Consider the following 26787-nt stretch of genomic DNA (forward strand, 5'->3'; position numbering starts at 1 on the left):
GACAGGCTGAGCAAACATGACGTTTTAAAAGTCATTTCACATTGGGAAATAAATAATAGTTCAAATTAAATGTGAATAAATATAAAAACACATGTTAAAATGTAGGCTATATAAAATTAGATGGGCCAACTGAACCTTTTGTGCCTTGAAAGCATGCTTAAAAGTTCACACCCTTCAGTTAAAAGTTGACCTTCATTAGCTATAGGCATAGTTGACCCTTACCTGAATGTGTCTCGTACAGTAGGCTACCTCAGTGTAGATTCACCCTCCCAAAAAATACAAAATGTATAATGCACACACAGACCTCTAAACAAACAAAGATATGAACCATACTGTGGTGCTTTATTTGTCTGTGTTCATGCTGGAAACATAGGCTAAATGATGTTGCCTTTGAATAACATACAATCACAGAAGATGAAAAAATTAACAACAGACATTTTGTTTATGTATAGTACATAGCTTACATATAATTTGTTATATGATTGGGAACAGAGAGGAAACAACAGTTTCAAAATGTTATACTATCCATTCCAAGCAGTTCTTCTTTTATGATAACGGCTAAAAAATGTCTCTCAATAATTAAAACTTTCTGCAAGAAAACTACATTAGAAATAGAATATGCATATTAAAATAAATGAACAAATAGTGGAGCAGGTTTGGTTAAACTCAAGTCTACATTGAAATGTGTGCACTCTGTATTAAACTGATCCACTTTCACAGTATCAGGGATTCTGTCTGACTCTGGGTCTTTCACACGATTGAAACTGTAGGATGAGGGGGCATTTCTTCCTCCCACTAAATTTGACTTGATTTGCCTTGCCAATATATCGCAGGAGCAGTTTTGTGGCACATTTGGCACGGTGTTTGATCGTGGCTTCACAACAATGAGGCTTCACCAGCTCCTTCGTTTTACACATATCATCAATTTGGCTGGCAAGCTGCAAGAGAATAGACAGTTTTAAAGGCAGCGAGCCAAGGACAAGTTAAAGAATAAAGAGCATTATTGCTGAGATTACTCTTTTAGCCATTCGTTTGCGTCAAAATTGACGGTTTACAATTTATTTATCTAGCAGATTTTTTTTATCACACACAAATAGAGAAAATCAGTCCAAAAGCTTGCCCTATGCCCTTACCTCGGCCTCTATGCATGCAGGTTTCTCCTGTAACACTAGAGGACAGCACCGTTCAACCATTTCATCTACCGAGAACGGGAAACCCTTCCTGTGGGTGATAAATTAGATAAATTATTAATTCTTGAAATATTTTAAGATAAATAATGCCAACAGTTTGCTGCATGTTGATAAAACCAAAATTGAGCTGTCTCAGAACGAGATCAAAAAATTTCTACAATTAAATCCAGACTTTTAGTTGGATATATCTTTGGATTTGGATTTGGATTTTGTTTGTCCCTGAACCAATGTTTTGCTGTGGTTAACAGTGTAATAACTAATCACACGCTGAGATTATTTTTCAGCTGTCCTTGTTTTGACCAGCTTTCATGGTCACAGATGTTTGAAAGGAAATAGATAAACATAAAACATAGATAATAAAAGCAAAACAACAGTATATCATCTCATATCTTCTATATTAAGAAAACAATGGCAAGTTATACTTAACAAAACCTAAATGTATGTTATTTTCACAGAATAAAACACTATTTAAATACACAGCGAATTTCAGAGCTTATCCAGTTTATTATTATTATTATTAAATTAATACTTTTATTTAGCAAGGCTGCATTAAATTGACCAAAGGTAATCGTAAAAAGACTCTTTCCCCCCCCACAATTTTTTTCCCCCCACAAAAATATTAAGCAGCACAAGTGTTTTCAACACTGATAATAATAATAAATATTTCTTGAGCAGCAAATCGTCATATTAGAATGATTTCTGAAGGATCATGTGGCACTGAAGACTGGTGTAATGAGTAAATTTACCATCACTGGAATAAACTGCTTTTTAAATAGTTTTTATTGTTTTTCTGATCAAATAAATGCAGCCTTGGTGAACATAAAATACTTCTTTCAAAAACATTCTTCAAACAGTGTTACCGACCTCATCCGTTTAGTAAAGTTTATCTGTTAAACATGTAGTTATGGGTCTTACATGCTCTTGATGGCTGTGTGTGTATCACATAAGTCAGGGAGAGTTGCTGGAGCCACAGCAGTGTTGAGGTCTCGATCAGTGGAGTTGTATCCCGGATCTGGGGCAACAGATGCGAAACAGCTGTACTGCTCTTCTCCCTTCTCTCCACAACACTCAAACTTTGGCCCTTTGCTTTTTTTCTCATCTTTACAAAACTTGTCCACCATCTTCTTCCACTAAAGTAGATTAAAAAAAGAGCTCATTAATAATGTTACCAAGTTATGAGCAACAAAAATCAACTGTTTAATAAAAAAGGAATTTTTTGATAGATATATTTGTATATTAATTCCATTAAACACAATGATATACAAACTCAATATATATATATGCATATACATGCTTATAAAATCACTCATCACGAAATCAAGGACTGATTGTTTCAGGGGCTTTGTCACAAGTCCATTCTTTTTGAGTTTATGGGTTACTTCCGCTCTGTTTTCACTTTGTGTGCAAAGAACGAAGTCTTCTAACAATTCTCTCATAGCTCCATTGTTGTCAGCATAAAGCGATTGAATGGGCTATATAGTACTTTTAATTGTCGAGAAATTATTGAAATGTCTTGTTTCAACATACTCGTCATCTGTTGATCAAAAATTGCCTTTAACTTGCGCTATAAACTTTCAGGAGGGTGTACTCATTTTTGCAACACAACATTTGATCACTTTGATTAGAAAATCTTATTTTCCTGATCAATAGTGACAAGCTTCTTTGGTAATTGATCAAGCAAACATGCTGGAACATTATGTCTTCAAGGAACTCTAATATGTCTTCTCATAAAGAGTAAATGCTGAATTGTACTGGGTGTACTTATTAATGCTCACACCATGGAAATTTGGAAATGAGGAAAAGGGAAAATGAACATAAAACATAAAACATATTTTATATATATGTATAAAATTTACCTTCAAATTGAACAATTATCTGCAATTGTTTTCATGAGTTCAAAATAGTTCATAAATTGAGAATTAAACTGCTATTTTTGAATTTTTTATTTTCTTCACCTTCTTTTCAGCACATTGTCGTTTACCCTTTTTCTCCTCACAGCATTGGTTGTATTCTCTCTCCAGGATATTGATGGCCTTCGACTGACGGACCAGCCAGCCATAGCCAGTGCAAGGGAGACAGTTGGTGAAGTATCGTGGTCGGCTCTTGCGATGAGTGCACATTTGTTCTACGTTTGAGGAATCGGGACGGCCAGGTGGAAAGTTGAAGTCTGGAACTTTAGGCTGCTTCCTAGGCGCTCTTGGAGAAGCCACCAATGAGCTGGATGATTAAAGACAGTGGAAGTATTAATACTTTCTATATTCATTTGCCCTTTGCTCATTTGCAAGCCTAAGTTTTCGTGGTGGGATGAATGTGTATTTGTTACATCACCACCACCTACAACTAGCAAACTAGTTGTAGGTGGTGGCTAATTGTCTCTGAGAATGATTCATTTCTTTTTTAAGGGTTGAGGCAAGACACTTTTTTCTGTCCAAATTACAAAAAAAAAACTCCCATGTATTTCTCTTCTTCCTTTTGTTCAAATATATTATATATATTATATTATAGTTTTGCTTATTTTCTCTTATTTAAGGTGTCAAAATATAATTTGGTGCAATGGCCTTGTTATAACTGATACAGTATTTGACAAACTTGTTGAAATTATTTTGAAAATAAATACAATACGTTTGAAAATTAGTAAAAGGGTTTTGTATTTTGCAAATTACTTGCACAATATATGAATTAATATCATCTTAAAATAAAGAAACCTAGACCTGAAGTATGTAGCATCATACAGTATATCGTTGGAAATCTAGAATGTTTGTAAGACTGTTATAAAACTCTTATATTATATAAATGGCATTTTAATTTTGTTAAATGTGAACTTTGTGGCTCTTTCGCCACATTTCAATGTCATGTAGATGGACTATAAAAACAACATTGTATATTCCAATCGGTTTATAAATGAGTGAGAACTTTATTGCATTGAATTATTATTGTAAGTATTGAAATAATGTTTTTTGTACAATTTCATAAGACAACGTAAAAAAAGAAAATGCAGCTTACAGCATAAAAAAAAATTATAAAATTGTACATTTGTTTAAAAGTTTTGACCCATTAAGTGTTTTGTTGTCATTTGAAAGCAAATAAAAACACAAAGTGCCAAATCTGACCTGACTATCTTTCCGTTTCGAAAGAAATATAAGCTATATATATATATATATATATATATATACACAACTTTTTTATTACTAAATCCAAAATGTACTGTTCACCACCTTACATTTTGTCATTATAGATAGAGCAGAAGAGAAAGAATACTATACACTAATAGAAAAAAAAGTTTATTCTCAATGTTGCATAGAATTTAATGTGTCTTTTCAACAGTTGATGTGACCATATATCATGTGGTGTAACCAATGTTGTGTCATCAGGACTTGAAGAATGACTAGTCAGGAGTCAGAGGTGTAATACTGAGTATTTACTAAAATATAGTTCATTTACATAGGGTGATAGAGAAGGGAGAAAAGAGAAGATGAGGAACACCTCCGCTTTCTTCAGTCATCTTTCATACGCTTCACTAGGAGTTTGTGTAATACATTATCTGTGTTACATAATCTCTAACCATACTTTCCCAGTCGATATGCAAGAATATGCATGGACATTATATACGACCTCTAAAGGCTTTATCCAAGAGGTCTAGGGCAACAAGTACGACAAAAACATCAAGCAATCTTACATTGACCATTGTATTATAGAGAAAGCAAGCACAGAATAAAATGGAACACACCACACCAACATTCCAGGTTTTTCCATAACTGCATTCAATTTCAAATAAAATGTGGCATAAAAGGTCCCTTTTTTAAAAACAAAATCTGCAATAAAACAAATGCCAGAAATGTCTTCTAAAAATCTTTCTGTAATACTGACACTAAAACCTCAAAATAAAATAAAAGAAATACAGAAAAAGGTAATTAATAAAAATCACTTTTGTACCCAGTTTATCTAATCTTGACTGAAATATTGATTCACTCAGGTAAACATTACAATCATGTGAACAATGACCAAAGATTTGATTGATTTATTTTTAAATGCCCTTTAAAACCCTCATCTCTCCCTCAAACCAAAAGCATTCTCTGTATACTCCAGTAGAAACCTACCCTTTGCAAGCGCGGGAGTTAAATTTGAAGCCTCGGATCTTTTGAGGAGTTTTGACATTTGAGACCTCGGAGGAGACGCGATATGAAGAATCTGATGCCTCTTTATCAAAACAGCTCCATCTGGCCTTCCCATTCTTCTTGCAGCAGAAGTAGTGACTGGTCTTAATGGAGAATTCCTGAGTACAGTAGGCAGACAGACTCTTCTTCCACTGTAGTCAGAAATAAAGAAACAGCTTTAGTATAAATACAATCAGTTACATTTACAATAACAACGAGAAAAAGAGTCATGAAAGTGGTTTTCTTTGGCATTGGCCCATTTCATGGCTACCAGATGTTTTTGGATACTTTCTCACCAAAGACTAAATAGTAAGAGGAAAACAAGGAGAGATTTTATCTAAAGACACACTAAATCATACATGAGAGCAGAGATATTTCCCTGATTGTGCATAATGTTCATATAAACACTTTTAGTAGATTAGAGAACAAACTTTTTAGTAGATAAGAGTCACATCAACAAAAAAAAACTTTCATGGGAAAAAAATACAATGGAAGTCAAAGGCTATCGTCAACTGTCTGGTTCCCAGATTCTATTTGTGTTCAACAGAAGAAAGAAACTCGTACAGGTTTGGAACAACATGAGGGTGAGTAAATGATATCAACATTTTCATTTTTGGCCGAACTATCCCTTTGATATGAATTCTGTGAGAAACGTTCGTCTCCCTCGATCTGGAGAATCTACTTCAGTGATGTGAGAAATCTGAAAGCTGTTAAAAACAGATGTGAGTGTAAACAAACACTGTGACTCTGTGGCACTAAAACTTTGCTGTTTGTTTTGTTTGTTCGAGAAGGGGCGATATAGCAGCATCATGTCTCAACCAATGGCAGAAGTTTGGTGCTGGATCAACGACAACGGTGTTACATCTATAATCACAATCTTTCAAAATATTCTAACTAAAACTTTGAGGGAAAATGTTATTTAAAGTCTGAAAGAGTTTGTTATATACCAAAATAGTCCAAAAAGATGAATTTTATTGTCGTTAATAACTCACCCTCGTGTCGTTCCAAACCTGTAAGACTTTCGTTCGTCTTCAGAACAAATGAAGATCTTTTTAATGAAATCTGAGAGCTTTCTCTTCCGCCATTGACAGCGACACAACTATTACTTTGATGCTTCAATAAGTTTTTAAAGAGATCGTAAAACTAATCCATATGAATTAAACGGTTTAGTCCAAATTTTCTAAAGAGACACGATCGCTTTATATGATGAACAGTTTGAATTTAGACTTTCATTCACATATAAACATTCATCAACACACACATCAGTTGTGGTAAACAGAAGCTCAAGCATTTTCGCTTGACCAATGAGGTTCATTCTCGTGTTACGCGGCACGTTTGAGCTTCTGTAAGAACCAATGAGCCTCTGTTTATGTTCGATTACTCTGCACGATTACACTAACACTCATTCTCGCTCGTATCAAAGGTAAATCATCATCAGTGTCATCCCTGACATGCGTTTTATTGAACTAGTGACGTCGTCAACAGCTAAAATGCATGCATAAAATGCATGATGTTGCTTTACTTCCTGAACGAGTGCGCAACCAAGTTCCAGTGCAACAGAACTCAGACCAACGCCTACAAGTAATCGCGGGTTTAGTATCCCGGTGCGCTTCCGGGTCCGCATGACACCTTTCACATTACCAATTTTTCATGCGAACCGTGCCCCAATTCGAACTAAACTGCCAGTTTGAAAGCACCCTAATTGTCTCAGTGCGTTTATTGACAGCTACAGCAAACATTAGAAGGTATAATAATGTTGAGACTCTCACCGCTTGTTCAGCACAACAGATTTTCTCTTCCTGTGATCCATTAATGCCACAGCAGACGCTGTACCAGGACTGGAGTTGATTGACAGCTTCAGCCTGTCGAACCGCATAGCCAAAGCCAGTTGAAGGAAGCATGTCCTTTTGGTACCTGACCGGAGCTTTACTAAACTGACAGATATCTTTCAGGTTGCCTGCATTTGGAAAGGATGGGGGGAAATCAACCTCTGGTACATTCGAGGGACCCATGGAGCGAGGGCGAAACCCTTGGCGACCTGAAGAGGCAGATGAAAGACTTTGACAGGCAAAACACATAACAGTTTGCTATTCAACAAGAGCTATATTGATCCAGTTTAGAGCTTCTTTAAAATGAAACGCTGTCAAACAGCACTTTATATAAACATGCTCAACTTGAGACCTCTCTTATTTTTTCTGACACATTGGTGAACTGAATCTCAGCTCCTAAACCGAAACACATAGTAAGTTTGCATGCAACTGTACCTATTGGGACATGCTCAGGGTGAAAGTTTGTGGCTTCTCTCTTGGTCCCGTCTAAAGAGTCTGCAACTAAATACATACAAAGAAACACATGAAAGGATGTGGAAAACACCATAAAATACAAATTAATCGACTTTCCATTCAAGAAAATGGAAATAGGCCTGCAATCACTCACCCATCACTTTGGAAAGGTCAGGGATGATCGGTCTCTGCAACATCATAAAGTCCAGCTCTGAAATAAGAAATAGAATGTGTTTTTGAAATTGATAAATGACTCAGTATTGAAATTAAACATAACCATGAGAAAAACAAACCAATCGATCGACAACATGGCAAGTTAATCACTGATCATGGCCTTACCCTCAGGGGAAAGCGGCAATTCTCTCTGAAGGCCATCTGGAACAATGGGGGGGAAATAATAATCAAGTCAGGCTCCTGACACAACCATGGCTAATCATTAGTGAATAAAAAAATATTGGGGAATATCTATGAAAAATCTGACAGACATCTGACAGCTGTGCATTTTGATTTAACAATATAGGTGATATAATGCTTTTTTTGGTTAAAATACATTTTATACAACAGTTATTTCCGGTCTTCGAATTTGATTGGACAAGCGCTGGGACATTTCTCTGCTTGTAACACAGACTCAAACAAAGAGGAGATGGCAAAATCTCTAGTGCATCGATGTATATTAAAGGTGTGCCACATTGGCAAAAATTTGCTATGCCATTAGAGATTATAGAGCAGACTTTGATGTAATTCACAGATGGGTCTGCGCAGCGCCGCTTCAAAAGGAACACACCTAATTATTTCTGTGTTAACACGTCACTGATCATACATTGGTACACTACTAATAATAGACAATTTTCAGTAGATTTGAAACAGTAGATTTAGTCAAATTTCTGTTGGTCAACACAGTAGTCCCACGTGACCAACTTGAACTAACTGAACTTGAACTGGAAATAATTTGCCCTTACAAGAAATTCCCAATTGTGTAGATTCCTATGAACTGACTGGTTTTCGCCGACGAATATTTGCAGAACAGCGATGTGACCGCCCCGCACCTTAACAGACCAGCTTTCAATTTGTGCATTGTGGTAGTGACGCGAAAAGTTTGACTCAATTTTTGTCTGATTGGTATTACTGAAAATTAATTACCATGAGTTAATTAGGCCTACTTTTATAATTTGCTCAATATTAACTGTGATATTGCTGTTTACAGTTGTATAAAACAATAATATACTTGTCATTGCTAAACATGCGCCCAATTCACTAACATGTTTATATTTACAACAACGCACTCTAGTATTATTATCTATCTATCTGTAGCATATATATATATACTCAGAAAAAATGGTACACAAGCTATCCCTGGGGCGGTACCCTTTAAAAAGGTTCTAACGTTAGGTATTAATATGTAGCTACACTTTTGGTACAAAAGTAACACCCAAGGGGCAGCTTTTGTATGGTGGTCTAAAGTAAAAAATATCATCCAAACATACCTTCATCAACCACAATATCAGTAACTTCCCTTTGGGCCGGCAGGGTCGAGTCTGGAAAAGTAGGACACATTGGTATTAGACATACAACAACATCTGGACGCATTAGGCAAAATGTTATATAACGCTGGTATCCATGGAACAGACCTGATCAAAAACATACATTACCTTACAAACCATGATATAAACACCTAAATGTTTACTATCGTGAACGCCCCACACATTAATATTCCTTCTCTTAAATCCTGGTCATATTATAAGGCTAGCTAATATGCAATAGTGATATGTCTGAGCTTTATATTAAGTGCAAACGACATAAAAACATTAGCGTGACGCAGGCCTTAAAAGTTACATGTACCTTCCGATGCTTCGCACAGAATAGCGAGTAAAAGCGTCAAATAAAGTCCCACGCCGCGTGAAGAGTTCATGTTTGGTGAAGTCGTGAATCCCGCTGCGCTGACTCTGTGTTGTCCCGTTCCACTCCTGCGCTTTTAAAGGCAAACTTCCTTACAGGACGCATCAAGGTCAGGAGGAGGAGGACCATCTTCTGCTTTCGCTGAATTGCTGACACACTTTTCAGCTGCCTTCACAAAAGTTCGTCAGTGTTAGCTTACGTGCCCGTCTCTACCAGCCTTCCAGAAACATTAATCACACGAGGACGGGAGGGATGGCAGTGTCATAATAATACACTCATATCCATGTGGCCTAATTTCCTTTCCCAAAATCTGAAAATGTGCTAACTCTTCTTGCTAAGAGAACAACACATTAAAACATGAGTTGACTTTCTGGAAAACATTATCTATGAAGCCTAAAATTCTAAGTAGGCTATAGCTCACAAGAGCTATTTCTTCATTTCTTTTTTAAAATAATAGACCGATAAATCGGCAGCTATTTTTAAGATAATTGAACTTCATAAATTTACCAAAAGTGTCGGTGTAGGCCTATTATTATTTTATCCAGCAGGTTTAGGGAAAAATAGTAGGCTAAAACATAATGGACTTGTATTTTTTGGATGGATAACAGAATTGGCCAAAATTAGGCTATTCACATTTTTTAAGTAGCTGTTTTAAACAAAATTTAAAACTATAGAGAAAACGCACCTGTTTAATTGGACTTTTGACTCATAACTTTAGTTAGAGGAAGCCCTTGAGAATAAATGTTCAGGCAGGGAAGAAGGAGTTAAGAGCAGTGAAGTTAACAGTGTTTTTATTAACTAAAATTGATCCTTCTAAAAAATAAAGCAATGTAAACAACAGAGCTCTTCAGCTTGGACCTTTTCACATCTGCCACAGCTTGTCTGATCTCCTCTTTCACCCACAGGTTCTGGACTCGGCTTTATAACCTCTCTCCCCGATCTACTGCTGACTCAACCACTGACCCTCTCCTTACACACACCGCCAACAGTCCAGCTGCGTCCGAAAGATGAAAAATGCATATAGCCTAGAAGACAAGAAGAAGACAACAAGGCACATCCAGTATTGGGAGTAATGTGAGTTATGTAATCAGATTACTTTTTCCAAGTAATTAAAGTAACACATTAGGCTACTTCTGTTACTATTTCAATAAGTAACGCAAGTTACTTTGTTTTCCCATGTTGACACCTCTCCTGTTCACATGTTGAGAGAAATCGAGAGTATTGCAGAGGCGTTGTGCGCGCTGTGTGAACATGATGGTTATTGTAGTTGTAGACTAACTGTAAGCAGGCATTTACTCATCTCGCTTGCACAAAAACAGATTCAGTATTCATCAAAATACATAAAAACAGCAAAATGCAAACTCAGAATATTACGCAAACCTGCAAAAATTAAATATGTTAAATAATACAAATATACAATCTAATTTTATTAACCAATGACTTTACTGATGACTTTCGACGATCCAATTCAACCATATAATAAGAATAAAGTGACTTTAGGTATAAACATCACATTTGTTTTTAATTTTTTAGTTTTTATTTCTTGAAGTAAGAGTGAACTTCCTTCTCCTGCATCATATATTCTTCTGCGATCCAGAATGACAGGACAGCTGAAAGGTTTGAGCTACGCCCTTTACTGTACAGGTGTGAATTAGCATTTCAGCCTGAGGCTTATCCATTTGGTGCAAGGGCCTTTACATTTGGCAGAAATATAACTTTTTGGGTTTTTGTGTTATTAAAAAACAAAGCAAGCCCAGCACAAGTGAGAAAAAGTAACACAAAAGTAACGTAACACATTACTTTCCATAAAAAGTAACTTAATGCAATTAGTTACTTTTTTAAGGAGTAACACAATATTGTAACGCATTACTTTTTAAAGTAACTTTCCCAATGTTTGTCACATCCTGTCTACTGAGATAACTTCATAAGATTTATTTTTAAGGCAGCGTATCCTTTGGTGCCAATGATATCCCACAATCCTGTGCGTTCCATGCCGTGACAGTTGAGTTTAAAAGCCAAAATAGCATCTGAAAGTTGGGTTGGTGGTCAGTTTGTGTGTAAATGTAAACTTTTTTTATCAACTTTTTCCACTTTTAATGTCATTTTATAGCGGTTGTTGTAATTATTTAGTTTTCACCAAAGTGTTCTCTCCTCATTAAACCGTCACACTGCCTCAGAAGTCCTTCTGAAATCAGTTTTGTGAGGAACCTTTGTGTGCAAGCATATAAATATAACCCCAACCCAACATAGACAACATCTACATCTAGCCCTGCTCTCCCTATTGGTCATCATCCACCTCACACTCACTGTATCACAATCAGCCGGTGAAAAATGCATCTGTTGACTATATTCTAGTTCAAAGACACAAGCCTTTTCCCGCATACCAGGGTTGGGTTGTCAGATCTTGAATGCATTCTGGGTGGTGTGATGATGTGATGGGTTCAGTCTCTAATTCCTTGAAATCCTGCCTTACAAGTTTGTCATTCTTATTTTAACCGAACTTCTAAACATTGTGAAATCCTTTTTTATTGTATATATTTATACAGTATATTTGTATAGATACGTTATAACTGCACTATTGTGGTATAATTCACACATGCCATTTTTGAGCATTGGTGGCCCATATACTCACTTGCACATACATACAAATGTTTCATACATGTGAATGCGCATGCAACTTCCACTTTTAATACATTTTAAAACAACAAATACAATAACACTGATTAGTTACATGTTGGCTTTTAGACTTTTATTTAAATATGTGCTAGGAAGTAGAAAAATCGTCCACAAGAGCTAAACTAATATAATGCTGTTAGTTCAACAATGCCTGATTTAAAAAAAAAAATATATATATAATTATAATTATAAAACTTTCAGGTCTTGGTACACATGCTTTTTTGCTGTAAAATCTGTAATGATTTTTAAGTAAATGTGAGAGTAACTTTATTGTTGGTAATATATAATATATATTATATTTTAAGATAAACATGTACTGCGTTGAAGATTGATTATCCATTCTTCATTTGTTTTGTTGAAAAATCATGTTACATTGTATCAAATATGATACATCAGGCTTAAGTTGAGGAATGTTTATTGATTATGATTATTTGTACATTTTTCAATCATCAATGAATTGCATTGCATTTACAGTATGTTTTCCTTTACAAACTAGCTTTAATCATAAAACCAAGCATTTAAATATCATCTTACTAAGCCATATTATTGGGAGATATAGAGTGAATACCGATATGCATTTTAAAAGGTCTTCTATAATCTCTTTGAATTACAATGAAAGCTATCAGAATTTCATCTTTCTTTTTGGCCATACCATTGCTCAGGTTGGGCCTCTGAATAAAATGTAGGTGTATTTTCTCCTTGAATATGAGCTCCTATTATATCATAAGCCATAAGGATGTATCAAATATGATACTGTTCCATTAAGGATACTCAACAAAAATAAATAATCTTTTTATTAAGATTTTGTGTAAGGTTCTTTAAACTGTTCCATTAAAAAAAAAATTGATTAAATGATTTAATAGCTCCGGGTTTAAAGGGTTAATGATTATAAAATGAATACATTGAATAAGCATCATCCTCTTGGTCAACAAGATAGTATTATTTTCACTAAATACTTTGGTACTCTTATTCAAGTAATTATATGTTATTTAACATTTTCTTGAGTAGTTGCGGCTGTACAGTTAAGGCTATAACGAGGTCTGAATAAGAAACAATAATAATGCTAATAATAATAAAAGTCATTGTATTATCTTTTGGGCTGACAGGGATGTCTCAGATGTGGAAATGTGCAAAAGAAACATTGGATTCTCGTAAACCTCAGAGCTGGCCCAGATTCAGTCTTACATTACCTAACACAACATTGCTGATGGTCACAACCTTGTTACAGCAGTGATTGCCAGTCTGTGCTGGTATTTTTTATGTTGTTGTGTCTTTCTGTGAGTCAGCCACTGCTTTGTTACCCTTGGACACATAGTATCAATATAAACACAGCCGTGAGAATGATATGCAACGCTGAGGGCCTGGGAAATGAATCCAGTTTTGGTCTGCTCCATATTTTGTGCATTTTACATGCGGTACATATAACATATTTTATTAGATCAACAAACAGACAGACAGATCAAAACGATGCAATGAATTGGAAATTGAACGTTTCCCCAAATAACCTTATTGAACAGTTCTTAATAAAACCACTTTCTTAGCCTGAATAATATTTGAATAATCTGAAGAGCAGACAGACAGACAGATAGATAGACAGACAGATAGACAGACAGATGCAGAAAGATAGATATATTGACAGACAGATAGATAGACAGAAAAATAGTCAGACAGACAGATAGACAGAAAGTTAGATATATTGACAGATAGACAGACAGACAGAAAGATCGATATATTGATAGACAAACAGACAGATAGACAAACAGACAGACAGAAAGAGATATATTGATAGAAAGACAGACAGATAGACAGACAGATTGTCAGACAGACAGAAAAATCTATATATTGACAGGCAGACAGAAAGAAAGATAGATAGACAGATTAGACAGGCAGATATACAGAAAGATAGATAGTCAGACAGACAGATAGACAGAAAGATAGATATATTGATAGACAGACAGACAGATAGACAGACAGATAGATTGTCAGACAGACAGATAGACAGAAAGATCGATATATTGACAGGCAGATAGACAGAAAGATAGATAGACAGATAGACAGGCAGATATACAGAAAGATAGATAGTCAGACAGACAGATAAACAGAAAGATCGATATATTGATAGTCAGACAGACAGATAGACAGAAAGATCGATATATTGACAGGCACAGATAGACAGGCAGATATAATGAAAGATAGATAAGTAGATAGATAGGTAGATAGATAGATAGACAGACAGATAGACAAAGGTAAACAGACAGTCAGACAGACAGATAGACAAAGATAGACAGACAGAAAGATAGATATATTGACAGACAGACAAAGATAGATATATTGACAGACAGACATAAAGATAGATAAACAGATAGTCAGACAGACAGAAAGATAGATATATTGATAGACAGATAGACAGAAAGATAGATAGTCAGACAGATAGACAGAATTATAGATAGACAGACAGAAAGATAGATAAGTAGATAGATAGACGGATAGAAAGATAGGTAGATGGATAGATAGATAGACAGATAGACAGAAATATAGATAGACAGACAGAAAGATAGATAAGTAGATAGATAGACGGATAGAAAGATAGATAAGCAGATAGATAGACGGATAGAAAGATAGGTAGATGGATAGATAGATAGACAGATAGACAGAAATATAGATAGACAGACAGAAAGATAGATAAGTAGATAGATAGACGGATAGAAAGATAGATAAGCAGATAGATAGACGGATAGAAAGATAGGTAGATGGATAGATAGACGGATAGAAAGATAGGTAGATGGATAGATCGATAGACAGATGGATAGATGGACAGATAGAAAGATATGTAGATGGATAGATAGATAGATAGACAGATAGACAGAAATATAGATAGACAGACAGAAAGATAGATAAGTAGATAGATAGACGGATAGAAAGATAGATAAGTAGATAGATAGACGGATAGAAAGATAGGTAGATGGATAGATCGATAGACAGATGGATAGATGGACAGATAGAAAGATATGTAGATGGATAGATAGATAGATAGATAGATAGATAGACAGAAAGATAGATAAGTAGATAGATAGACAGATAGAAAGATAGATAAGTATATAGATAGACAGATAGACAGAAAGATAGATAGATAGTCAGACAGATAGACAGAAAGATAGATAGACAGACAGAAAGATAGATAAGTAGATCGATAGACAGATGGATAGATGGACAGATAGAAAGATAGGTAGATAGATAGATAGATAGATAGACAGAAAGATAGATAAGTAGATAGATAGACAGATAGAAAGATAGATAAGTAGATAGATAGATAGATGGATAGATGGACAGATAGATATGACCCAGTTAAATAAACAAAGGGCTGTACGAAGCAAAACTCTATGTCAGCAATATTAAGAGTCAGTTGAAAACACAGGTAAAAGATTGAAACTTTCAGTCTCTGAAGGGAAATGCACAGTACTTTTGTTAAATACAGTTAATAATGTACATTCAAATTAATTTACTAATTAAAATGTCAAATGAACATAATAAAAAATGTTGAGGGTTAGAAAAATTAGAAACTATAGAAAATCTAAAAACTAGAATAACTCAACTGATTAAATTCACCCGTGACTCAAGACTGAATAAGACAGTGATTATATAACACATATTCTACCCTGACCCTAATCTGTCTACATGTAATGGGAGTTCGATGATACATTACACAGTCAGGGAGCAACACGTTCTAGTCAAATCCAGGTTGGCGTTAACGGTCAAGGAGGATTACATGTGCCTAGACAAGCTTTAATGGGATTGTAGGAAGAATAAAGTAGAAACGCACTATATATTACTAGTTACTGTTTAAATTTTAGACAAGAATGAGTCACCAGCTGAGTCACTGAGTCACAAAGAGGAAGAAAAATTGAGAAGAACGTTGTAGGGAGTTTTTCTTTAATACAAGGAAAACAGAAGGATGCTAATGTTTTAAAACAAGTTGAAAAAAAAGTTAATGCTTGATGCCGTCATTTCAAGGATGCATTTCCCCCTCCTGAACACACTCTGGTAGGAAAATATGCTTTGAGTTATGCTTTTAATCTCAGGTATTCTCCGATAAACTCAGATAAACCACTAATAAGGAATCCGATTTGTGCCAGTAAAAAATATGTTTTCTCAGGTCCCCTGAGGTCATTGTAGGTAGAAATAAATTCACCCCAGTGTGTTTTTGAGTATGACGAAGTCTTTCTGGTCTGCTGTGATTCAGATGATCCTGCATGTAAAACCCGATGAAAACCAGATGAACATAGTTTTCTTTTTATGAGAATTGTTGCAACATTTGTATTGTTGGGCTGGGCTGGAACAATTCTAACAAACAACATTTTCATGGGCTCTATAAACATGCAAAAAACCAACAACAAAACAACAACAACAACAAACCAGCAAAGGGTTGTGTGAGATCTGTGCCAGTCAGACGAGTCAGTAAGATGATTTCAGAGCAACTTCGCTCACAATCATTAAATTCAAAAATGAGGAACGGAAAACCAGTGTATATTTTCCCTGAATACACTCCCACCCTTTACACTTTTACAGAGGTTTATTTGAGGCCTTTTCCGCAAAGCAGCACAGCACAATAGATAGCAAGCAAGGATTTCTGCTTCAAACGGCACAAATCCCAAACAGTGCAGGTTTCATTAACTGAGTGAGTGATAAGTTAAAGCTGACATAACAAAACAACAAGGACAGAAACTGTGCAATTGAAACAATAGAATTGCGTTCAATGTAATTTCTACACAAGCATAATGAATAAGCGCATTCTATTTTATTTATTTCATAGAAGTGCTCTATACATTTTTGGACCCTTGAGCATAAATACTGTCAAATCTACAAGTACCGTATAATAATTATTCAGCTGACTGAATGAACAGAGAAAAACATATATGACCAAAGACTGATTAACAACTTAAGATGGTCTAAGAAGTTCTTCTCAAATCCATGTGAAATGAATGAAAGATGAGAATTACAAGCACTAAAACAAGCTTTAACAGGAAGTACAAAAAAGCTAACACATAATAGATGATCATATTTAAATTAATGCAATAGGCTATTTTTTAAGTGGCCTGTCTCTGTACAGCCTGAGAAATCAAAAGAGAGGACATAATGGGATTCTAATGTTGTAGATGAAGCTTGAAAATCATCCATGGTTTCTAAATGAACGCCTGATGCCATCAGTTCAAATATCAGTCAGCTCATGGAAGGTATGTTGACGAAGAACAATGATGCTCAACATTTGTAATCTGGCATTTGCTAGTATCAAAATCTCTATAAAAAATGACAATCTAATGATCAGAGCTAATGCTCCTTTCTACCAGCTAGGATCGAGACCACCGAGGGCATCACAAACTTCAAAAACATTCAAATATATCCTCAGACAAAAACGAGTTTAAGAATACTCAAACTGACTAGCATTCGTAGTAATATTTTGCTTCGGCCTACAGAATAGAATTTGCACAAAATACTGCATACTTCTGTTAAAATGATTTTCTGTTACAAAAATATATTGAACTTCTTTAGCTGGTAAATATATTTAGATCTTGATTGCATACACTTTTATCAGGAACTTTGTTCGTGTGTAATGAGTGCGATGTAATTTCACGTCTGCATCTGCAATTGAAATGTGTCTGTGTGTGTGTTTAGTGAGTAGTCAGGGACTGTATATCCGTGTCAGAGCCGAACAGCTCTTTGTATAGCGGAGGGAAGAAGGAATGCACCGTGAGAGGGTAAAGCTGCCGAAACCATCGCAGTTTCTCAATATGCAGCACACACAGAGACTTCAACACCGGCATTCTTTGATACAGCTGGAATCATACAAAAACACAACATTACCAGTTAAAATCCATTCCAGCTAATATAATTCCTCACTTTCTGCCTTGAAATCCTGTCTTTTTCTCCATCTCTTTTACCTTAGGGAGCAGACTCTCCTGATTGTCTCTGTGCATGATGTCTCTAAGGGCAAGGTCCACATCTCTCCTTACTTTTTCCACTCTCTCTCTGTCTTCCAGACATGGTCGATCTACTCAAAAATGTAGAGAAAGAACGAGAAATGAAGCCAATCCTACTTTAAAGTCAGAATTTCTGCAATTTCACTGTGCTCACCTGCATTGATGAGGACCAGTGCAGTGAACACTGCCATCTGCTGTTCAGTCAGTCTCAGCGCACACAGATTGTGAGCAAAGTCAAACACAGCAGCTATTAGATCGCTACACGCTGAAGAACAAACATACAAAAGCAAAGTTGTAAAATGATTGATAATAGATTAGGAAACTGAATAATATCCTATATATAATAGAAATGCACTCAATTGTATTAAATGTGCACTTGTAGTGTATAAAATCTTAAAAGTATATTCTTGCATATAATATAATATGAATGAAATAAAAGGCCAAATAAGTGTACTTAAACAGAGCACACTTTCATGGCACACTTTACTTTTAATTATCTTTTGTCGTGCTTTACACTTGTGAAGTACACTTATTTCAAGTGATTTACATACTAAACAACCTAAATTACAAATGACATAAATTACAATTTCACCTTTATTTATATTACTGTGAAGATCATGTTCTGTTTTATGGACCTTTAGTTTGCATTTCATTGTTTCCCTGTGTTTTGTTCCTGCTTCCTTTGTTCCCCATTTTTCCGTTTCCAAGACTGTGTCGGAAATCACCCTCTATCTATACCCCTAAATAGGCCACTATTTGAGCGAAACCATAGTGGACGTTATTGAGTGCTCTCATTCAATCCCATAATGCACCGCGATAACGAGTGTACAACCGATGAACACTCAACAGCTAGAGAATACCCAGAATGCACTGTGAGAGTCGCGGGCTGAATGAATTCCTGCGTCTCGCCAGAAGATGGCGCCAGCAGCTGAATCATCCATCCATTTTCTAAACTGCTGGTCCAATGTGTGTAATATAATACAGGTATAAATTCCTTTTTTAATTGATTATTAAATTGTTTAATTAATGTTTAAATACATAGTTTCCATGACAGAGTTCAAGATAAATCTATTCATTACTACTGAAGCTGCCAGTTTGCTAAGTTTCAAATGATTATTAAACAGCAAGCACAATCTATGCAATAGCGACAGCCCTTCCGACGCACTCAGTGTCCGAATTCACTCACTCGTTTCCATTCACTCCTTCAAGGGGACTAAATTATTGGAGGAATGTCGGGAATAGTGAATGAGTGTTTAGTGGGTGATTTCAAACACAGCTCACTGTTTGATTGTGCCCTTGTTTGTTGCTATGGTTACTGATTTCCTCCTGCACCTGCTTCTTGTTCAGTTGGTTCCCCCCTATGTATTTAAGGTGCAGTTTACACGACACTGTTTTAAACTTAAAAAGCGTTTTGGTTGTTCTTTTACAAGACAACAGAGTTTTGGAGGCTTGAAAACTTCTGCTATTTTGGATTGCTCCTTTGTTATTTGTTTGTTATCAGTCATTTGCTTCATGTATTAGTTTAGTTTGGGGATTTATGTTTGCAGGCCTGTATGTATGTGGGAACGTGTCTTTAATATGTTGTGCTTGTGTAAATTACTGTACGTAGCTTATTCTTTATTTACGTTGTATGTTTGTAATATGCTTTTGTTGTTGTTGCCTCCCTCATTTGTCGCGGCTCTGAGCAAGTTGTGACACGTGTAAACTACAAAAATGCTAATTTGTGAAAACGGTGAAATTATGTGCATGCTTATTACGTGTTCAGTCTATTGGCACGTAGTTATTCATAACAAAGTGACATTGCCAACTACTGTCCCGTAGTTGAGCAGCATAATTGGGGTGGTGATGGCGCAGTGGATAAGACACATGCCTTTGGTGTGAGAGACCCGGGTTCGAATCCACTGTGAGACACCAATGTGTCCCTGAGTAAGACACTTAACCCCTAGTTGCTCCAGAGGCGTGCGACCTCATACATATATAGCAATTGTAAGTCGCTTTGGATAAAAGCGTCAGCTAAATGAATAAATGTAAATGTAATAATACAATGTCTTTGGTCGTTTTCGCGGATCCATGTGAACTGGGATCGTTTTGATAACGTAGTTATCTGCACGTGGAAAACGCAAAGGATAAACGTTTCCGTTTTTAGTACATCATTGTTGTGTAAACGTACCCTACGCCCTCAGTTTAGTTCTCTATGATCGTTGGAAAGCTAGTTGTGCAGTAATTGTGATCCTCTACTCCTACTTCCTTGTCTGCACCATGACAATTACATTTAAAGTTAATAGATTTTAAATGTACTAAAAATTGCAACTCCATCATTAAAAATGTGTAATTTCAAATATATTTAAATACATTAAAGTATATTTTATCCATCTATTCTCCAAACTGCTTTATCCTCTGTAAGGTCGCAGAAGTATATTTTAGTTTACCATAAATCTTCGTAAGTACATTTGGTGGTACCATATTTTTAATCATATTTCAAAGACAATAGAGTTATGAAATGACATAAAGATTAACTTAAGTCCTACTTAATTGGGTCAAAATAGCACTCTAAAGTTAAGGTAGTTGCATTTAATATAAATGTAAACTATATATATATATATATATATATATAAACAACGTTTTCTATTTAATTGCAATTAACATGCCCTCAAATGTCCAAAAACATTACATTCAATTCAAACTTAAGCATATTCTTGTAAAGTACATTATTTCCTAATAAGTTTTTTATTAATTGTATCCTTAAATTTACTTATTTAGTGATTAGACAAATATGATTAAATACAGGTTTGTAAAAACATGCTGACAAATCATTCTCATACACTGGAAGTAAGGGTGATCGCTGTAGACCAAAATATTCCTTTAACTCACAGAGAGATTTGAAAAGTTCTGTTCCTGCAAATTTGCCGTCAAAAAATACTGTGTTGTTTTCTGTGTTAAACATCCGACTCATCCGAACCAGAACCACTTCCATTGACCCTAATAAGAAAGAGAGAAAGGCACGTAAAGAACAAAGTAGAGAGGAGAGAATTGAGCTGCTGTAAACCTTACCAGTCTTAATTAACTATTTTGTTTTAAAGAAAGATATCTCACCACTCTTGAGGAGAGCAATCTGATCATTCTGACAAAGCTGACGGAATCCTGGGATACGTTTGGCAAATTCCACCACATACTGAACGGCGTCGGTCAACCTCACCGCACAGTGCTGCCACATCTCATCCACCGACTACAGACAGAGGACAGAGAGAGAGAGAGAGAGAGAGAGAGAGAGAGAGAGAGAGAGAGAGAGAGAGAGAGAGAGAGAGAGAGAGAGAGAGAGAGAGAGAGAGAGAGAGAGAGAGAGAGAGAGAGAGAGTGAGAAGGGAGGGACTGTGTTGCACACACTACAAGTCAAAAGTTTGGCTGATGTTTTTGAATGAAGTCTTAAGGCCTGATATTCTCACTGCAAAGTTCTTCATTCTTTACCCAGGGGTAAAAAGAAGATTTCAAATGTTACACTGTTTGCAAACACCCCGATGTCAATGCTGTTGGTATTAATATTTAAATATGTGATGGATGCTATTTTCTTAATAAAATAAAAACACGCACAACAAAATGGCAGAAATTTCCAGGAATTCCAGATCATCTCCAAATCTGTAAAGGCTGTGCATGAGCAATCATAGAGATGTGGATATGTTTGCAGTTCGGCACTCCAGTGTATTCATGTTTTTACTCTTGTCTGATCTGGATAGACTGAGCGAAGAAATGAAATGAAAAACATTTCAAAGCCTCTGAGCATACCCACATATTGCATAATCTTCATAGACCAATGGCAGTTCATAAGTGTTTAACAGTTGGCTTGAAGTTTAATAAAAAGGTGGCAAGTTTTGAAACAAACTCAAGTTTGACCAATTTAGTTTGAAATGGCATCACACTCATTCATTCTTCGATTTAGCTTGAAGTAAATCGGGGCCTTAATGGTAAAAAAGATGTGCAACTATTTATACATCTTCATTGTAACTTTTTTTCTTGTTATTGTGACATCTGCCATTTTATTTCTCGTAATTGTGAGATTGATAATTTTCACAATTGGTAATTTTTTCTTTTCTTTTAGATCAGAAAGAGGAATGTGTGACTGATGCTATAGTGTTTCACATGGTCATCACAGTAAAGCCCAAAGTATAATTCGGTTTTATGTGTTCGTTAGTTGTCACGTGTATGCAGCTCATTGTTCCACAGCTGAAAAAGAAACTGATGAGACCGCAACAACGATGGACAGCCACATTTAGCTGGGGTTAAGAGATGAGACTCAATTTTAAATGAGTACAAAGATATTTTATTGGTCATGACTTCTGGAGAGAAATAGCACAGATACTGGACGCTTGAGTCCAATTCACATTGCACTGACAGACGCCAACCAATGTGGACCTTCACCAGATTACAGTACTTCACTTCTCAGACATTCCCCAAGCCAAAAAACACAGATTCAACGTGTTCAATGGGCGAAAACAAGCGCTGACCAGCGGCAACAGACACCGACCGGAGTAACACACTGATCCGACAAAACCCGATGAAGTGGTGCGAATTGGCATTTAGCGTACATTTAAAAAATAGATGTATACTTTGGGATTTACAGTTTTGCCAGTTGTAAATCCCAAATTAAGAGTAGAGGACATGTACTTTGCTCTGGTAAGCATGGATCTCCTCCCGGCTGAAGACCTTCCATCTGAGAGCCTGCAGTTCCTCCGGTCGATACTGAGTCGTCTCTCTGTGAGAACGTACGATACTTGCAGAGAGCTCCTCTGTCAAAAATCACACAAAAAGAGACACATTAATCTGAATGCACGACATTCCGACACAACATAGTTCAACTCCTAACCCTATTAAACCACTTCATTCCACCACATAGCACACATGACATTTAAAAAATGTGCTAAACTGCTTGCGGTTCTCACCTATGTGCAGAGAGGTCGGGTAGGAAAAGAACGAGCTCTCAGGGTCAAAAGGACGAAACCCCATTTCACTGCCGCTCATGTTCAGAATAGTCTCTGGTGTAGACCTTGTAGAGTCAAATCCTGAAAGATAGAATAGAGAAAATGATAAACCACAATATCTTATGAGATTTCTGGATGAAAAGGAGGTCACAATTGAAATTAGGGTAGCCTTACCTACTATGTACCTAAAAGACTATGTACTGTGTATCTACATTTTACCTTGGGAAATTCACACAATTATTGCTAGTGAGTTTGAGGTATGGTTGCGTTTAGAAATAAGGGTGCGAGCGCAACGGTCAAACATGTCCGTCTAGCACTTGTTTACATAAAAAAACTATGGAAAAGTAGCGCAGTGGAATGGAAAAACGTGTTCTGTGTGTACGGCCCCTAGGGGTAGGGTTAGGGCTGGGCGATATGGCCAAAAAATCATATCTTGGTATTTTTTGGTTAAATGGTGATATACGATATATATCTCTGTACTTTCTACGTTTTTCTATTTGGATAAAGAAAATGTATTTATTTAAATGTTATTTCACATCCTGCTCAATGATATCCAAACAATGTTGATATTGAAGGATATGGAAACAAATAGGGAATGTAATGTAGGCTATGCAATATATTATGTGCAAAAAGGTGGTTAAAATCCCATTACATTCTAACATTGTAACATTACAAACTAAAAACAAAAATAATGCTTTTGTTTTTAAAAATGACTAAAGGCTAAACTAAAAATGAAAATAAAAACAAAAGCACAAACTAATTATATTAGCCTGCATTTGATTTCCCCATTATAATGGTCACTTTCATAAAAATATACTTGTAGGTTTAAAATTCCACATATGGCACATTTATTGTCTCCAACAACAAATAGTTTAGTAATATGTATTTTAGTCAGAATTATTGCGCTACTGTTCTATTGTGCTCGTCTGTTTGGCGCGCATGCGGGCGGCGGCGCTCATTCACGGAAGCTTGAATTTTAGCGGAGATTCATTTGCAGAAGCTCATCCTCTCCTGACAGTGAAATGGAAATATTTGTTTGATTTGTTTGAACATTTACAGATGGAGAATATACCTGTGAAATGTAAGTTAAGCACTGAGGAAAGCACCACGTCAAAAACGCATTAAACAGCGCCAGTATTTATCTTTCAGTCACTAACTGTAGGCTATCTATCCGAGCATCTGACAGGGCAAGCTGCTTTAAACTTGTTAACTATCTTACCAGTTATTTTGGAGCGCTTAATAAGCTTGTGTCATGTTTAGGACAAATTGTACTGTTCTTTCACTGCTGGAGCTCACACTGCGTACTCCACTATTTTTCAGATGTGCTCGTATCAAACTACTGAATCGATATAAACGGTATTGCCTCGTTCCATATCGTGGGGAAAAAAAATACAGATATATTGTACAAACTCTATATACCGCCCAGCCCTAGGTAGGGTTAACACCTGGGTCTACTTTTCATGTTCCGTTCCGTTGCCTTTCAAAATACACTCCTTTGGCAGTGAGCGTGGAAACATGTGTTTGGAGCGTGTGCACTATCTAGTGGACTTTGTTTTCAAGCGCTCAAGTCACTCGTCACTGTTGTACACACACCATCCACGCAGACACAAAAATCGGGCTGTACGCAGACAGTGTGCATGGATGTCTGTGGACCCTCCTGATGACAAGCTGTTGCTTTTAGCTTATAATGATTGTTCTGTTTTAAACTGTGTTTAGTATTACTTGTGTTACTAATTTCTATTAGCTCTATTTTCTATGTGTACAGCACTTTGGTCGGCCAGTGGCCGTTTTTAAATGTGCTCTATAAATAAAAAAGAAAGAAAGAAAGAATGACGAAAACTTCAGCGGACCCTCCTGATGACAGTGAGCGGACCGTAGGGTTAGGAATAGTGGATTAGGCCAATTCAAACTGGACCAACAAACTCCGACCAATGGGAAGACACTTCGTCTGGTTTTGTCGGATCATTGTGTTACCCCTGTTGGTGTCTGTTGCTGTTTGTCAGCTCAGGGAATGTCTGTGAAGTGACATACTGTAATCTGGTCATTGTCGACGTTGGTCGGCATCTGTCGGTGAATTGTAGTGTGAATTGGCCTTTAGAGTTAGATTTTGGAGTAAGGTTATGGATTACAGTTAGGGTAAAATTAACAAATGTAATTAAATGCTAGTAATTTAAAATGTAATTACGATGCAACGACATCATATCGTCCATATTTAAGTATATTGTGTCAAATGGTTAAGTACATAGTAGTTAGCCACCTAATATAAAGTGTGACCGAAAAAGTAATTCCATCAGAGTTAAATACAATTATTTGGGAGAATTTCTCACCTCTACCTGCTGACAAGCTGTTGCTCTCACCTCTCCTGTGGGAAACCCTGTAGGCCAGACTCTGAGCCTCGCCTATGCGACACTCCAGGTATGGATGTACCTCTGGTGGGCACCCTGGCAGTTCAGGCTCAACAGAATAAGGGTAGACTTGAGGTAGAGGCGGGATGAGATGTGATGTCTGTTCTCTGGGCTCTTTGCCGGATCGGTAGGCTGGGAGAGACTGAGGCTCTTGGACTGAGTTGGCCTGAAGACGCTGCTGTTGTCGATGTCTCTCGACTTCTGCAAACAGCGAGTCTCTCTGGCGCTTGGACATGCGGCCAAACTTCACCGCTGAGGGAGACGAGAAAACATCACTACAATTAATTATTGCATTCATGCATAAAATGAGTATCAAAATTGTATTTCTATATCATTCCAATAAATCATCCATCCTTTCTGACCATCGCGGCTCATCCCCTGAGCGACACATTTTTTGAGGCGGCAGCTCTGACAGCGGTTACGGCTGGCGCGGTCGATGGGGCAGTTGCTCTGCCTGGAGCACGAGTACTGCACGCTGGAGGACTGACTCCTGCGGAAGAAGCCCTGTAAAGGCAGAGAGAGAGAGAGAGAGAGAGAGAGAGAGAGAGAGAGAGAGAGAGAGAGAGAGAGAGAGAGAGAGAGAGAGAGAGAGAGAGAGAGAGGTGGGTGAGGTGCGGAACAATTAGGCGGAATAAGCTAAAAAAATATTTGACATTAGTAAAGTAATTTTCTTTTTCTTACCTTGCAGCCCTCACAAGTGATGACTCCATAATGAACCCCTGAAGACTTGTCTCCACAGATCTTACATGGGATCACCTCAATCTGAGCTAAAGACACAAGCAACACAACATCAAAACTGAGCCAGCCGAGTGCTATATACCCCACTAAAAAAAATCAGTTCAAAAGGTGCAAGTTGGATGTAATTTTTTTTTTAATATTAATACTTTTTATTCAGCAAGGATGCATTAAATTGATCAACAGTGACAGTAAAGACATTTATAATGTTGCAAAATATTTGTATTTCAAATACATGCTGCTCTTTATATTCATTAAAGATCCTAAAAAAACATTAACATCAACATTTTCAACATTAACATCAACACAATAAAAAGTGTTTCAAAAGGATCATGTGACATTGAAGACTGGAGTAATGATCAAATAAATGTTTTGATCAAATAAATTATGCCTTGGTGAACATAAGATACACACACACATGTTGGGTTTTCATGATTTATGGGGACTTACCATAGACATAATGATTTTTATACTATACAAAGTGTATATTCTATCCACTAC

General features: G+C 36.4%; 3 protein-coding genes across 6 annotated transcripts in view; all 3 read right to left on the reverse strand.

Annotated features, from left to right (window-relative positions):
- arhgef5 (Rho guanine nucleotide exchange factor (GEF) 5) overlaps positions 1–26787 on the reverse strand; it is a 186953-nt gene that overhangs the window by 645 nt on the left and 159521 nt on the right. The window lies entirely within an intron of this gene.
- ecm1b (extracellular matrix protein 1b) lies at positions 324–9851 on the reverse strand. Its single transcript, XM_077208471.1, has 11 exons — positions 9466–9851; positions 9111–9161; positions 7966–8001; positions 7781–7837; positions 7609–7674; positions 7114–7382; positions 5288–5496; positions 3146–3407; positions 2106–2320; positions 1134–1221; positions 324–938 (listed from the first exon to the last, which is right to left on the reverse strand). Exons 1-11 carry the CDS (start codon positions 9533–9535, stop codon positions 723–725), a joined length of 1539 nt encoding a protein of 512 aa, XP_077064586.1. The 5' UTR covers positions 9536–9851; the 3' UTR covers positions 324–722.
- rorc (RAR-related orphan receptor C) overlaps positions 16112–26787 on the reverse strand; it is a 50968-nt gene continuing 40292 nt past the window's right edge. For all 4 annotated transcript variants that reach the window (XM_077208514.1, XM_077208485.1, XM_077208495.1 and 1 more), the window contains 10 exons: positions 26233–26318; positions 25914–26055; positions 25474–25803; positions 23108–23227; positions 22833–22954; positions 21267–21399; positions 21045–21152; positions 18328–18438; positions 18135–18244; positions 16112–18029 (listed from right to left, as the gene is read on the reverse strand). In XM_077208514.1, coding sequence (XP_077064629.1) covers positions 17865–18029; positions 18135–18244; positions 18328–18438; positions 21045–21152; positions 21267–21399; positions 22833–22954; positions 23108–23227; positions 25474–25803; positions 25914–25926 — 1212 coding nt within the window. In that variant the 5' untranslated portion in view covers positions 25927–26055; positions 26233–26318 and the 3' untranslated portion in view covers positions 16112–17864. The remainder of the gene's footprint in view (positions 18030–18134; positions 18245–18327; positions 18439–21044; positions 21153–21266; positions 21400–22832; positions 22955–23107; positions 23228–25473; positions 25804–25913; positions 26056–26232; positions 26319–26787) is intronic.

Source organism: Siphateles boraxobius, unplaced genomic scaffold (genome assembly GCF_051911475.1).
Source record: "Siphateles boraxobius isolate OS27281-9 unplaced genomic scaffold, OSU_SipBor_1 12, whole genome shotgun sequence".
Classification (NCBI taxonomy): domain Eukaryota; kingdom Metazoa; phylum Chordata; class Actinopteri; order Cypriniformes; family Leuciscidae; genus Siphateles; species Siphateles boraxobius.

Bases quoted from the DNA above. Each gene is read 5' to 3' on its own strand.
- ecm1b (XM_077208471.1), bottom strand. From the start codon at position 9,535: ATGAACTCTTCACGCGGCGTGGGACTTTATTTGACGCTTTTACTCGCT. The intron at 5,497-7,113 runs GTGAGAGTCTCA...TTCTGACTACAG, and splicing joins TCTGTTGTGCTGAACAAGCG to TGGAAGAAGAGTCTGTCTGC. The intron at 2,321-3,145 runs GTGAAGAAAATA...AATCTACTTTAG, and splicing joins GACAATGTGCTGAAAAGAAG to TGGAAGAAGATGGTGGACAA.